The sequence below is a fragment of the Enhydra lutris genome, unplaced genomic scaffold (assembly GCF_002288905.1).
Source record: "Enhydra lutris kenyoni isolate GAN:26980312 unplaced genomic scaffold, ASM228890v2 scaffoldscaffold111, whole genome shotgun sequence".
In the NCBI taxonomy this organism is placed as follows: Eukaryota; Metazoa; Chordata; class Mammalia; order Carnivora; family Mustelidae; genus Enhydra; species Enhydra lutris.
This window is the reverse complement of record NW_019154195.1, coordinates 1,714,297-1,730,186: the sequence shown is the minus strand read 5'-3', so window position 1 is coordinate 1,730,186 and position 15,890 is coordinate 1,714,297. Positions and strand designations below refer to the sequence as shown.

Below are 15,890 nucleotides of genomic sequence, written 5' to 3'. Positions count from 1 at the left end.
TTCATGATTATTTCCCACAAATTTGATGAAGACTTGCGGCACAAACCGAAGTAATCAGCCCACAGCTCCCACAGCATCCCCTCTGGCCTGGACATCTGGGACGGTCCCCATGGCAGCTCCTCATTTCCACCCTTGCCCTGTCCTTCCTGTCCATTCTCCGCCTGTTCCCATGACAACTTGTTCCTGCCTTCAGCTACTATTCTCTCCATGCCTTACTTCAAGGTTCCAGTTCTTGTGGCAGAGAAGGGGTGGGAGGTGGGACTGGGTGTGATGAGAGTCTGTCCCATGTCCCCCACTTTGCCACTTGGACGTGAAGGTCAGTGTGGTGGTGGTAGCCATCCTCCCAGCCATGTGGAGAAAAAGGAGGAGGTCATTCCTGAAAGAGACCATAGCCCTGAGGTCAAAGAGGAGGAAAGGTTTTAGTGATATTTTTAGGCCCCAGGAACCAGCTATAAATTAAGCCAGTTTCCTCCCGAACTTTGGTGGTGTAACATGAATCAATAATTAATCAATAACAAGTTTGAGCTCCTTCGAATTGAGCTTCTGTTATTTGCAACCAGTAAATCCTAATGAATGTAACAGCTGCGGCTTGTGTTTCTTTTAAGGGACTGTTCTTGCTTGTCGGACGCAATGGGCTGGCGGGAAGGATGGGGAGAGAGAGCGTCCCAGGCTTCTTCCTGTTTCTTTACCTGTTTCTTTGGCAAACCCAGGAGAGGCCACAGGAAGTCCTATCAAAACAAAATGATGCAAATAGTCTAAAGACACACACACGTGAACGAAATACTGGAATATGGAAATACTGACCTCTCATGAATGAAAAAGCAGGATGGAAATACTGACCTCTCTCAGACAAGGTCAAATAAAAGTCAAGACGATCACTTTCTATCTCACAAAGGACCCAGAATGAGGTTTGAACTATACATTTATTGCGTGGCTACTCTGTGCCTGGCCTTGTGCTTTACCTTTACTCTTGAACTGGCAAAGGCGTAACAGTCCTGTAACTTGTAAGCATCAGATAACACGGTGGCTGAATACATAAAGCAAAGGTTACAAAAATATATCGACAAACATAGTCATAGTAACAGATTTTCACACCCCCTTATTGGCTTTTGGCAGATTAGGTGAGCCAGAATTCAATTAACACATGGATCTAATCAATATAACTGATAAGACTGAGTTAGTTAACAGACATGTAGAGTTTTGACTCCTACAGACCAAAAATACATATTCACCTTAAATGTACATGTACAAACAGTGGGCATGTTGTAGGCCACAATAAAAACTTTTAAGGAGGTATTGAACGCAGATATATTAGAGACCACATTTTGTGTTCACAGTGCCATAAATTATTAAAACAAAACTATTTTTAAATAAACATGATCACTGAGTTTAAAGCACTCTTTATATCGTAGAAACACTACAATATAACCTTTAGACAACAACATAAACAAGAACACAGGTTACCAAACTTTAAGATGTGGCCAAGGCTATAATCAGAAGTAATTTATTATGAAGTACACTACTTCAGCAAGTAATTTTGTAAAAAGAGATTATAAATGAATTAACTATTCAACATAAAAACAGACAAAGGAAATAATAAAATCACAAACTAGAGAAATATGGGCATAAATAAATCCCAATGCTAGTCCTTAGAAAAGTAATCGTGGATGAGGTAAAACTTTGATAAATCTAATAATGGGTCAACCACAAACAGGAGTTGAAAGGGAAAAGAGGGTTAGAACAAAATAAAGTTTTTCATTTAATTATAGAACAGTATTCATAGGGCGCTTGGGTGGCTCTGTTGGTTTAGTGTCTGCCTTCAGCTCAGATCATGATCCCAGGGTCCTGGGATGGAGCCCCGCATTGGGCTCCCTGCTTCTCCCTCTCCGACTCTCCCACTTGTGTTCCCTCTCTCGCTGTGTCTCTGTCAAATAAATTAATTAAAATCTTTAAAAAAAACAGTGTTCATAATTCAGCTAACAATCTGAAAAGTTCAATGGAATGAAGAATTTCCTAGGGCATAAAAATCACTAGAAATCCACCAAAATTTATGAAGTAAAAAGTATTCATAAGTCAAGAGCATGGGAAGAAACTGAGAAAGCCCCCCAAGAATTAGCTGAAACGTTCTCCCCAGAGCAAAGGACCCTGATTCCTGGTGAATTCCTTCAAAATGTCAAGGAAGTGATACTCCTTAAGCTACAGAAACTACTCTAAGGCTTAGATAACAATAAAAGGGACGTCCTTCTATGATGCAAGCCTCGCCATGTTACCAAAACGTGACAAAGATAGCACCGATCTTACGTATGAAGAGAGAGGCAAGAGTCGTACATAAAACATCAGGAAGTACAATTCAGAGTCTGGAAAGATTGGCCTACCACGATCCTAAGACTATCAAGATGACGTGATATTGGGGAGTCTACCAGATTTCATCAGTCCCAGTTGCACTTTCTTTCATCCTCTCTGAAGCCGGAAAGCAGCTTCCAGTTGGTGGGATCCTACCATGAAGCAGAATGCTTTTCTTCTCAGTCATATATAAAATAATATGTGTTTTACAATCAACGATGTCTTAAGTTCGATGAAATACCATAATGCAAAACCTCACCCCAGGAGGTTAAGTAAAAAAAAAAAAAAAATCATCAGGTGCCTGGGTGGCCCAGTTGGTTGAGTGTCTGCCTTGCGCTCAGGTCGTGATCCTGGATCGAGTCCCGCATCAGGCTCCCTGTTCAGCGGGGAGTCTGCTTCTCCCTCTGACCCTCCCCACTCTCGTGCTCTCTTTTATTCTCTCTCTTTCAAATAAATAAAATCTTTTTTAAAAAATCATCTTGATGGATGTTTAAAAGGCATTTGCTAATAAACCTATTGCTGACTTTTAACCAAGATGTTTCCTTAACAAAAAGAGTGATCAATTTCAGAACAATCGTCCGCATCGTAGCTAAATGTGGAACATCACAGGCATCCCTGTTAAAACCAGGAACAAAAACAGGACACACACTACCAAGACTATGGTGGTTTGCTGTGGAGCTTTCGACCACTCCACAAAGCCCTGGAACAGAGAAAAAAAAAGTATATTAGAAACAGAGGGGCCACCATTATTTCTTGCCTGGTATAGCGTTATGAGCTCCATACACCTTTGTCAAATGAACACAGGAGTGGAAAGACATACCAGGATGAAGGATGGAAGACAAAATGGTCAATGGCGACAATTCTGCAGATTCGTGATGAGCACAGTGCAACAGGTCTTAAAATATCAGGGAAGTTTGGGAAATGGATATGACATAATGAGTTATCTAGAAAGTCAGTGGCGACATGAAAAAAATCCTGATGAAGAAGAGAAGTGGATGCAGCAGATACTATGGAATGTCCGACACAGCAGCTCTGAGACCTGGCAAAGCCCCAGAAAAACTTGGAAGATATTCCTCAAATATCGAGGTTTCCCCCTTGGATTTTTCTGATGCAGTAAATCTTGGATAGGACCAGAAAATACAGATTTTTATGAAGTTCCTCATAATTTACGCTACAGAAAAATAGGACAACTTGACAAATATTTATTTTTCCGTGGCAACCACAACACCAAAAATCTGACAATTTCTCAGTTGGGGAAATGGGTACAACACAGCACATTACAAAGTATTTGCCAGCTGTAAAACGTCAATTTAAGAAAGAACAAAGGTGATTAATATATATATCAACACGGAGAGTTATCCAGAATATTTATAATGAAGACACCAGATGGTAGGATAGTAATTTTGCTACAATCTCTTTTCGGAGATTTGAAGAAACATATGTGAGTTATTGTAGGCTCTGTTCAGAGGAAGCTCAACAACAGGCAAAACTAACCTATCAGAAACCAGAAATGTGGTTGCCTCGGGGTGAGGGAGTGAGAGAGACCAGAAAGGAAGAGGAAGGGATTTCCTGAGAAAATGGCAATGTTCAAAATCTTCATTTGGAGTGTTGGTTACACGTATACACACTCACGGATCTGTGCATTTTACTGGAAATACTTAGGACAATTTTTTAAAGCCGAGTACGAAGTTAAGAAAGCATAATAAATACAGAAGGTTTACACACACACACACACACACACACACACACACCGGACCACTAATAATAGACCCAACAGTGCCTCCCAATTGCTCTGCATATCGGCCGCTAGCCATGGTTTATGGCTGATGTCTATGCCTGCCCCCTTCTGAGAAATGCCCTTCGCTAACGGGAGCCACCTCCCCAAGGAAGCACACGGGAGGACGTCCACACCCGTGATGGGGCTTAACAGGGCCCCCACTCGCTCAGAGGAGGACGAGGACTACTGAGGCTCCAGAGCTCCTCCTGAGCTCGGGCCCAGGCTGAACCCCAACTAAACTCCCTCTCAGTCCTTCCAGCTTCCCTCACCACCTACAAGTTCCTCCTGGGAGCACAGCTCCCTCCACAAATCCCTTGCACAGAAATCCCAACTAGTCTCCGTTTCCAAGGGGAAAAATGTCTCCAAGGATATGTGGCAACTGAAGCAGACGTGTGAGACAGAGGAGGTAGATGAATGGGGGGACGGAGGGACAGAGGGACGGAGGGACGGAGTGTGTATGGGGGTGAGCAGGCAAATGACAGTGTGGACGGGTGAACGAGGAGGCAGGCGAATGAATGGCTAATTGAAGACGAGCTTCTGAGTGCAGGGCTGGAGGGTATGTGTCTCCACATCACATGGGGAACCCCCCTTCCATGTCTGACCACTGCAGGACAATGTCCTCTTTCCCATGGACACGGCTCAGAGCTCACAGCCCCAAGCAGGCAGAGAAATTGGGACCACCCACTGAGGTCTGGGGGGCGGGCATCTGTGAAAGAGGAGGGAACCCCAGCTTACCTGCGAGTCCTCGGACTCGTCTCCCTCCACCACGTTCCACTCCTGCGCCAGCCCAGGCTCTGAAGAAGACAGGCCTGGTAGAGGAGACAGGAGGCACGAGTCAGTGACCAGGCAGCCGGGCTCTGCCTGCCCGTCCCTCCTGGCATCCCAGCCCCGTTCTCCTTCCTGTCACCCCCGCGCGCATGCACTCTGGCCCAGCTGGCCAGAGAACACGAGACCTGAAGTCTGATCCTGTTTCCGTCATGTCCTGTTAGACTTAGACTGTGTCACCTGCTGTGATCTGCCACCTGACTCTCTGTTCCCTCCCGTCAGATGGGTGACACTGACGCTTCTCTACAGGCTTCATGCACAAACCGAGTGAGGGAGCGGAGGGGAAAGTGCGGAATCTGCCGAGAAGAAGTGGAGACATCTTCCCACATTCAAATGTCAACAACCTTCTGGCTCCTTAGCTGGATAGCACGGGCCAGGCCGAAGAGCGCCACTATCCACTCTCCCCGCACCCAGGCCCCACTAGGACCCCCAGCCTCCTCCCCACTGCTAGAACTCATACCCATATTATCCACATCCAGTCCCAGGCCTACTTGTCCCTGGTGGGAGGGGGAAGACCCTGCCCCAGTAGAAGGTCCAGCGCCCATTCTGCTGAGGGGCTGCCTTTCAGGGGTCCCACCATTGGTCCAGCTGTTTGAGCCCAAACCCCAGCAGTTATCCTGGTGGTCTCTCTTGTCCTCCGCCCCCCCTCAGCAACAACTCTTGATTCTCCCTCCCAGATGTGTCTCAAATCTCTGCACCTATGTCCACCACTGCCACACGCGCCTAGGTCCTCTCTCTCCCAGACGGTTGCGGGAAACCCCTATCTGTCCTCCCAGCTTCCACTCCGACCTCCTTGTGCTACGGTTCATCCGCACACACAGCCGGATGCAGGCTGTCTCAGCCTGGGCACCATTGACCTTGGGGGCTGTGTAACTCCTTGTGGTGGGGGTGGGTCCTTGACCTCTGTGACGTGGCGGTGGCATCTTCCCTATGCAGATAACCCAAACTCCAGACTTTATCAAACATCCCCTGGGGAGGGGAGGTGGGGAATAACATCGCCCCCAGTTGAGAACCCATGGGTTAGCAGAACCTTTTCAAAACACAAATGAGATCCTGTCTTCCTCCTCTTCGAAACCTTCCCGTGGCTTCCCAATATTCAAATAACACACTCTGTGCTGTGGTCTCCAGGACGTCGCTGGCCCAGGCTGATCTCTACCCTCTTCCCCTGTGTCCCTGCTCTGTTCAGCACAGCCTCCAGGAACACAGCAAGCTTGTCACCACCACGGAGTCATTGCCGGAGTGGCCTGGCTGTCCACGCGGCGACCCCCAGCTCTTGGAATACACGACCCCTTCTCCTGCCTCTCTCGCCCGCCCTGACCACCCTTGGGTCCCTCTCCATCAATCACCCCACTTTACCGTCTTCAGAGCGCTCATCAGACATTACTTTTCTTTTAATCTCGTTCCTTGTTCATTGTCTGTCCACTAAAATCAGCTCTATGGGGCCATCCTGTTCGCTGCTGGATCCTGAGCCCCCAGCACGCAGTAGGTGCTTCTGATGGGTTTGTCCCACGCGGCCTTCCACTTGCTCATTGATCCCTGTGTCCACACCCCCGGGCAGCCTGTGCCCTCGGGATGCTGAACTTGACCACGTAGCTGATTTTGACCGACGGCCTGTGAGCAACTGGGTGGCCAGCTCCCCCTCTCTCCCCGTAACCACCCCCATGAGAACGTGCCCGGGCTGGCCTGCGGAGACAGCAGCCCCAGGTCGGCACCCTCACACCGGCCAGACGCGCGTGAGGTCGACCGGCTGCCTCCGCCAGCTCACGGTCGGTGGCTGCTCAGGCCCATGCAGGCGGCGGGAGAACCGTCCCCTGAGCCCACATCATATGCTGACCTGCAGAATCCTGAGCGGAGGAGTGACTGTGGCTTTAAGCCACTAAGTTTCGGGGCCACCTGCAGCCCAGCGGAGGCTGATGGACACAGGGCTCCATAAATAGCCGTCCCCGAACGAGTGAAGGAAGGAGTATTGGGTCTTCCCGGAGGCTCAGCCACAACCTCCCCCCCTGTCCCCACCACCCACGGGACCCCTGCCCTCACCTTTCTGGTCACCGTCCCTGCCGGAGGCCCCAACCTGCACAGCTGCCCCGTCCTTGGCGAGGGCGACGCGCTCCTCCCAGGCCCTGGTCTCCCGGGGCAGCAGCGTCTTGGTCCTCTCGGGCTCAAGCAGTCCTCGGATCTGCTCCGGCCTGAGGCTTTGCATCTTTCCGGGACGTAGAGTTTCCAAGGCGAGTCTCTCCTTCTACTCCTGCTCCCGTTGGGTTCCCGGGGCACGGGATTCAGCACCTGGGGGCTGGCAAATGTTTCGTCATTCCACAAATCTTTACGGAGTGCCATCAGTGCGTCGGCACCATTTCTAGGTGCCGGAGACCCAGCAGTGACAGACGCAGGCTCTCTGCTCCTGGGGGGTCTTGCGTTCCTGCGGGTCCCGGGGCGGGAGGGAAGGACGGCATGCCAATGGCTAAGTACCCGGGGGACAAATAAAGTGAGAAAGGGAATAGGAGTTCCAAGGTGGGGGCCAGAGAGCACCCCATCCACACACACGTTCATTCCACGCCCAACGCACAGAGCCGCAAGGTTTTAGGAAGACAGAGTCGCCCCCAGAATCCGTCTCGCTGCAGAGAAAAGGGCCACAGTCTTCCCAGCAGCCCCCAGCAGCCTCACCTTTCTCCTTTGTTGGCATAAAAGAAAACCAAGAAGCATTCCCCAGGCTGGGGGAGTAAAAGTCTAATTTAGAATGAAACATTCTTTAGTATTCTCATTCTAGATCTTCTCAACCCAAAATTCAGGAGGCTGTCTTCCAGGAGTATGGGAACTACACTGGGTTACCCTCCACCCTGAGACTCTAGAGCTAGTTTATGTTCTGATTCTAGGGAACCGTATGCATTATCAGCCTTGCATTATATTAACCTGCCGACGATGGCCCTTGCGAATAGTTATTTTTTGAAAAGGAGTAAATTCCCTTGGTATAGGGAAAATAAAAGCTTTTTAAAGCATTTTCTCCTTTAATTAGGTTTCTTTTAAAGATTTTATTTATTTATTTGACAGAGAGAGATCACAAGTAGGCAGAGAGCCAGACAGAGAGAGAAGGGGAAGCAGGGTCCCTGTTGAGCAGAGAGCCCGATGCGGGACTCGATCCCAGAACCCCGAGATCATGACCCCACCTGAAGGCAGAGGCCCAACCCACTGAGCCACCCAGGCGCCCTTTAATTAGGTTTATACAAATAAAAATTGTTGTATCAAATTTAGAAGCCACAGGGCACACAGTCTAGATTCAAAGACACATTAGCAACTGAGCAGGCAAAAGCACGAGGGGACCGTGTTTGGAGTCAGAGTCAAAGAAACATGGTTACGGAAAAAAAAAACAACACTTTTTTAAGGCAATCAAGGAAACTGATTGTGAACTGGGTATTCGATGATGTCAGGCCTCCTCATCCCTTCTGTTGGGTGTGGAAATGGTCTTAGGGACAGGTAAGAAAGTATCCATCTTATTTTTTTAGAGATCTTTTTGACATGTGTAAGGGTGAGTTGACACGATGGCTGGGATTTGCACTAACATACTTCCGCGGGGCCGCCTGGTGGGCTCAGTTCATACAGCATCCGACTCTTCGTCTCAGGGTTGTGAGTTCAAGCCCCACACTAGGTGTGGAACCTACTTTAAAATAAAGTAAGATAAAATAAAATAATACAATGAAATGAAATGAAATGAAATACTTCTACAGTAAAGGGAAAAGACAGAGACAAGGGATCAGAGCAAACAAAGGATGATTTCCAAACCTGGCAAATGGGGAGACGCGGCTCTTGGGTCTGTTCCTGTGCCTGTGAGTAGACCTGAAATGCTTTCTTATCAGAAACTACCACATACGCTGTGGATATGCAGAATGTATCTTTGCTTCTGCATTACAAATTAGCAGGTAGGTCTTCTATGGACAGGGGTGACTCCCAAACCCTCGAAACTCAAATCTGAATGCGTTTCCCCAGACACCTGCACCCTCTGTCCCCAGCCCCCAGCGCAGCCTTCCTCCTTCCTGACAGGCCTCCACCACTGTCCCCACTGGGCTCCGCCGGCATCGCTGCCCACTTGTCTCCTCACCCGCACCTGCTCTTGTCCCAGAAAATGCTGTCCCCGCTCTGTCCTAGTCTCCCACTCTGGTCCACTCCACCACTGACCCCACTGGTCCCCTCCCCTCACCACAACCCCCAGTCCACCCCACCGGCTTCATGCTCCTCAGGAGCCCCCCTGGTCAGGAGACTTTCAATGCCCCACCCGGCGGGGCAGGGCCCGCTCTGGACATGGCTTCAAGGTCTCCCTCGCCACAGTCCCTACGCTTTCCCTCCTCCAGGACCGTCCAGGATCAAACAACACTGAACCCCAAGGAGGTGAGTTTCCTCCCTCTTTGGCCCCCTCTTCTATTGCTTTTTAAAAATTCAGTTTTGGAAGCGCCTGGGTGGCTCAGTGGGTTGAGCCTCTGCCTTCAGCTCAGGTCATGATCTCGGCGTCCTGGGATCAAGCCCCGCATCGGGCTCTCTGCTCAGTGGGGAGCCTGCTTCCCTCTCTCCCACTCCTTCTGTGCTCTCCCTGGCTCGTTCTCTCTCAAATAAGTAAATAAAATCTTTTTAAAAATTTGAGTCAAGATACACATAACACAAACTTCAAACTCAGAACCGTTTTCCGGCAAACAGCTCGGCAGTACTGAACACATTCCCAGCTCCTCCTACCTCCTTACAGCTGACACTCTATCCCCACTGAACGACGACCCCCCCAGCCCCCGTACCACCACCCCACTTTCCGTCTGTGATGCAGCAGAATGTCCTCAAGGCCGTCCATGGCGGAGCACGCGTCAGAGGTTTCCTCCTTTTTAATAACACGTTTGCTTGTCCGTTTGATGTCGTAGCCATTGTGAATAATGATGCTATGAATATACGGGTATGCAGATACCCCTTGGGACCCTACTTCCACTTCCTGGGGTCTACGCCCTGAAGCGGAATTGCTGGATTGTAGGGCAACTCTGCAATTCTGCAATGTTTTTTCTGGGAACCTCCATGCTGTTTCCCACAGGAGCCACACCAACTCACGTTCCTAATGGTGCACAAGGGTTCCCTTTTCTCCACACCCTCAACTACACTTGTTGCTTCCTAGGTTTTGTTTTTTTTAAGACTTTATTTATTTATTTCAGAGACAGCGAGCGAGGGAGAGAGCACAAGCAGGAGGAGCAGGAGGCAGAGGGAGAGGGAGAAGCAGGCTCCCCACTGAGCAGGGAGCCTAACACGGGGCTCGACCTCAGGACCCTGGGATCATGATCTGAGTCAAAGGCAGACGCTTAACCCACTGAGCCACCCAGGCGCCCCAACCCTGGGTTTTTTTTATAACAGCCATCCTAACGGATGTGAGGGGTTCCACCGCCCGCCCAAAGTCCATAGTCTAGTCTGGAGCTAATCCGCCTCCCTCCCCTCCCCACATCCGTCCTCTCTCTCAGAGACAGCAGTTTCCTGCTCAGAGCAAGCATCCAGCCAGGAGGTAAGGATATTGGTTTGCTTTCTTGTGCTTATTGTCACCGTCACCCTCAGTACCATAAAAAAGGGGGGGGGTACCAAAGATACAGAAGATGTGGTCCATATACACTATGGAGTATTATGCCTCCATCCGAAAGGATGAATACCCAACTTTTGTAGCAACATGGAAGGGACTGGAAGAGATTATGCTGAGTGAAATCAGTCAAGCAGAGAGAGTCAATTATCATATGGTTTCACTTATTTGTGGAGCATAACAAATAGCATGGAGGACAAGGGGAGATGGAGAGGAGAAGGGAGTTGAGGGAAATTGGAAGGGGAGGTGAACCATGAGAGACTATGGACTCTGAAAAACAATCTGAAGGGTTTGAAGAGGGGGGGGGGGGGAGGTGGGGGGAACCAGGTGGTGGGTATTAGAGAGGGTACGGATTGCATGGAGCACTGGGTGTGGTACAAAAACAATGAATACTGTTACGCTGAAAATAAATTAAAAAAAAAAAAGATTACTCTGTTGTTTAAACACACACACACACACACCAAAAAAGGGGGGGGGGGTAGTGGCTTTCCATTTGTAACAAAGTTTCCCTTTGGCAATTCACTGAGAAAGACCGTGAAGGTGCGGCCACTCAGGGGTCTGGTGAGAGTGTATGTGGAGCAACCACTTGGGAAACTACTTGACAAGCATCTGCTGAAGCTGAAGGCGCCGCCTCCCTCCAGAGAAAGGACAACTCGCGCCACAGACACTCACAGGGCGGCACTGCTGTCAGCCTGATCCGTAAAGTGCAGCAGCTCCCGTACACGGACGGCCCCGCTGGCTCTCGGTAAGAGGATGGACAAGTAAGCCGTCATGCATTCGCACAATGGAGTGTTACTCAGAAATCAAGGGTCAAACAAAAAGGACACGCGCAATGACACGGATGAGTGTGGAAATACATGTCCTAAACTGCGTGAGAAGAGCCGGACACAGAGAACACACGCGTGATTTTATTCATTAAGAAGCAAGTATGGTACACGCAAAGAAATGACGTTCGTATCAGTTACTGGCTCGGGCTGGGGACAGGGGAGGGCAAGGTACTTTCTTGGGGTCCTGGAGATGTTCTGTAGCTTGACCTGAGTAGTGGTCCCATGGGTGAAAACATTTGTGCAAATTCACGGAGCTCTGCCTTCACACGCTCTGTGCCCACTGCTCTGTGTGCTCCAGACCTCGCGAAGACAGAAGATGAAAACCAGACACGAACTGGCTAAATGTCGTGGGACTTCATGGTTTGCTGCACATGCCTGTTTCGATCTATAAGTAAATGAGTGGTTTGGAGATCTGCACGTTGTACGCATGTGGCTATGTTGCTCGAACCCGGTTCTGCAGCGTCTTCGACATCAATGTTCACCCAGTTCTGACAGGAAAAGGACGGCGTTTGAGACGGTCTTGGTTTCCCATCTGCTGCAGCAAACTACCACAAGCTGGGTGGCTGAAGACAATGCAGACTTATCTTATAGTTCTATAGCTCAGAGGTCTGAAACGGGTTCCCCTGGGAGAAACTCCAGCTGTCTCAGGGCTGGGTCCCTTCTGGAGGCTCTGGGAGAGAATCAGTCTCCTTGCCTCCTCCAGGATCGTAAGCCTCCTGCGTTGCTTGGTTCCGCGGCTCTTTCCGCCACCCTTACAGCCCACATTGCCCACTTGAGTCTCTCTCCCGCTGCGTCACTGTGATTCTGACCCTCCCGCCCTACTTTCCACTTTTAAGGCCCTTGCGATCGCTTTGGTCCACACAAAGAATCCAGGATCAACCCCCATCTCCAAGTCAGCCCTCACCCTGAAACCAACAGATTCACAGGTTCCGGGGATGAGGACGTGGACGTCTCCGGGGAACCATCTTCCTGCCTACCACAGGGATTAAATAAAAATGCTAGAAGAGAGACAAGGGAAGGGATGGAAAGGAAAAAGCGTTGGGGAACGGTAGCATGGGTGTTGCTGGGACCATACACGGAACTGTCAAAGGTGGGGGAAGATGACGCTCACGGCTGCCAGCCTGGCAAGGCGTGAACACGGCGGAGACCTCACCAAGTCGTCGTAAGCTTTCTGCTGAGACGGAAGGAGACTCCATACACAGTGAGTACCTGACGAGTGGAGGAACACACAGGTTTTCCCTCGGCCTGGCCCGTCCTTGCCCTTCTGTGTTGGCTTCTAGAAACTGCCCGTACCTCAAGGCTGAACGGAGACATCACTTCCCACGGGACCCCGTTAACACTTGCCACCGTGAGGGCTTGACTGTAAATGACTTCTCCAAAGCATTTCTCAGCCAGAACTTTGTGCCAGACCTGTGCTGAGTACGGGGCCTTGCGGGTGAACCCAATACCTTCAGTGGCTCACGTTCTCCCGCAGCAGGAGGACAGCGAGCAGAGAACAAGGAACAGAGCAGCAGACCTGGTGTCTGGAACACCAGCAGCAAGGTTCAACCTCCAGAAGCTCCGCCGATAACAAAATTGAGATAGACCTAAAAAGATAAACATGTCCCTCCCCGAGCCCCTCGCTTTTACTTCACTGTTTGAAATTCAAAATGAAATAGGGGTCCAGAGAAATACTTCTCTATTGTAAGGAAAACTCGAGCAAATGCCAACTGATGGCCGGGATGGGCAGAGGCGATAGGGAGTGGTGGGGACTGTAGCAAAGGAGAGATCGGTCGGTGAAGAAGCCTGGCTAATACTCGCCCAGTGAAAACGTGGACCTAGGGTCACCTATCTTCTGATTTCTGGAGAGAACACTGGAAATCTATGGTTTTAGATTACATCTTCCTCATTTAAAAACACTTCCAGACGTTTAAAAGGGGGACACCATGTCAGCGAGCCACACAGAGCACGGTGTGCGCCGGAAAGTGTGCAGAACGGTGGGAAGAGGCCTCGTCCACAACATTTTCCATGAAAAAAAAGCTATTGATCATGATGGGAAAGTTATCGAGAGAGCGTGAGTAGGGGCGTGTTTTGCCTTTAACATGAGCTATAACCGTGTGTTTAGCGTGAGCGCAATGCAGGCCGGGGAGGAGAGGTGACCTCGGAGAAGACAAGGGCCTGGGGGTCCAGCTCACAAGAGGCTGGATCCGGCTGGATGGAGAAGGGAGGAGGGAAGGGGCAGACAGCACTCTGCGGAGGAATTCACCCCTCACCGCCTCCGTGTTAGTCCCGGAGGGGGAAGGAGGGAGGTGCGGCGCAGCAACCGGCCACCGCAACCCTGACAGGAACCCCGGCAGCCGCCGTCCCGGGAACGCGCCAGCGCGGCAGGCCTCGGGGCGCACGCCGCGACCTTTCCCGCTGCAGTCCTCGCCCTTCTTCTCCGCCGCCGGTACTGTTCCGCCCATTCCACGGACGGAGAAGGTCCTCAAGGCTGGAGCCTGGCGGGGACGCAAACGCGCCGGACCCCTGCGCCCGTGCGCCCGGCCTCCGCAGGGCGGTACCCGCGCCCAGACCCACAACACACGTGTGCAGGTGCGCGCGCGGGTGGGCACACACACTCCGCCTGCTAAACGCACCGGGCGGTCGGACACAGACGAGACCCCCGCAAGACCCGGGCGCACGTGCACTCAGCGACCCAGGAGGGTGCGCAATGCAGGGCCATTCCCCTCCTCACGCGGAGGCCGGAATCCAACGGTGGTGACGGGCGGAGGGGCAGTCGGAGCGGGGCGGGGGAGCAGACCCCACCCAGACCCAGCCCAGCCCTCCCCCAGCGGGCGGAGTGGGAGCCCCCTCCCCGGACACGCATCCTCGCAACGCCTCCGGTCCTACCCCCAACCACATTCGCGCTCGCACACAGTCACCGGCGCGCTTCCCGGGTCGCGCCCGTGCCCCCAGCCCCACCTCCCGCCCTCGGGGGTCCCTCGAAGGACTCACCCTCCCCAACCAGACCCAGTCCCGCCACTGCAGAGCTGGAGCTGCGGCGACGGCGGCTGCGCAGACGCGGAGGCTTCGAGGGTGGGGGTGGGGGACGTGAGGGAGTTGGGGAGGGTGGGCGGCCTTCTCGCCGCCTCCCCTCTCCCCTCTCGGGAGCCAGGACCTGCAGCGCATAGGGAAAGGAGCGGAGGGGCCACAGGGACGACATGGCTGCGGTGAGGTTGCTGGAGGAGTGGTGCTGGGCCCGCCATGGGTCGGCCGCAGCGGGATGAGCTGTCCTTCCCCCACTGATGGGTATGGAGGTTACGCCCAACTTCCCCAGCTGCAGATGCGCGCCAAGGCCAACAACCTTCTCAGGCTCCTCGGTGATTCTCTAGTCTGCAAACCCGGGTCAGGGTAGGAGGGAGGAGGAAGGAGTTGGGGCAGAGATGTCCCAGAGGCTAGCTCTGCCGTTTGCTACTAGTGTGTACTTGGGTGTGTCACTTAGCGTCTCTGTGCCTCCGTTTCCCATTCTGCTTACCACCTCCCAAGACTGCTGTTAGAAAATAAGCCAGGCTTGTAATGTGCCTGAAACAGCGCCTAATTGTTGCTACTATCATCACTTGTTCAAGGTTTAGAATGCAATCACTACTTCCCAAATCGCTCTGGTGGAAGCTACAACAAAGTTTTAGATTTTTTATAAAGTCAGGTGGGAAGAAAGTCTCTCTCTTCGTGGTCTTATCTGCATCTCATTACCTTACATGTTGTTGACCAGGTTTATTTTCTGCTCATCAGCGGCTTGTCTATACCCTTGTCTACACCCTTGTCTATACCCTTGTCTCTACCCTCCTGGCCTCGTTCTGTTCGTATGGCTTTTGTTTCTTGACTTATAAGCATTCTTTCTATATTCTGGCTACTGATCCCTTGTCTGCTCCTCCACCTGTAGCGGGTATCTTCTCCTGGCCTTCACTTATCTCTTCACTTTGCTTACACAGGGCCTAAAGTTCTGGATTTTTATAAAGTCCAGGCCATCCACTTTTTCCACTAAGATCAACACACCTGACTCCCCAACCTCGTACTTTACAGTCTTTTTTTATGTTTAGCTTGTTACACCTTCTGGAAATTTTTTGGATAATGTGAAGTAAGGGTCTTTCTTTTCCAAATGGACAGACCATTGACTAATCCTGGTTTCCCAGAAAAACAGTGGAAATAACTGTCATTTATCCAACCAATTCGATGAGCGAAGGCATCACATACATGAACATTATTTCATTTCAATCAATGAACCCAAGTGGTAGGGTATTATCGTCCCCATTTAGCAGAGAAGGGAACTAAGGCATGAAGGGGTTACATGATTTGTCCAGAAGACACGTGGCAAGAATATAGGAGGAATGAGGGGCACCTGAGTTGCTCAGTCGTCAAGCTTCTACCTTCGGCTCAGGTCATGATCCCAGGGTCCTGGGATCGAGCCCCGCATCAGGCTCTCTGCTCAGCAGGGAGCTTGCTTCCCCCCCCCCTCTCTGCCTACTTGTGATCTCTGTCAAAAAATTAAATAAAATCTTTAAAAAAACAACAGACTCAA

At 51.0% G+C, this 15,890-nt stretch overlaps 1 protein-coding gene across 1 annotated transcript in view; it reads right to left on the bottom strand.

Moving 5' to 3' along the window:
- Positions 1-2,812: 2,812 nt before the first annotated feature.
- The window catches only part of LOC111139551 (small integral membrane protein 17), a 30,302-nt gene continuing 17,224 nt past the window's right edge, over positions 2,813-15,890 (bottom strand). Inside the window, exons 5-7 of the mRNA XM_022491859.1 lie at positions 6,983-7,235; positions 4,856-4,929; positions 2,813-3,043 (exon numbers count right to left, since the gene is read on the bottom strand). Coding sequence (XP_022347567.1) covers positions 2,933-3,043; positions 4,856-4,929; positions 6,983-7,145 — 348 coding nt within the window. The 5' untranslated portion in view covers positions 7,146-7,235 and the 3' untranslated portion in view covers positions 2,813-2,932. The remainder of the gene's footprint in view (positions 3,044-4,855; positions 4,930-6,982; positions 7,236-15,890) is intronic.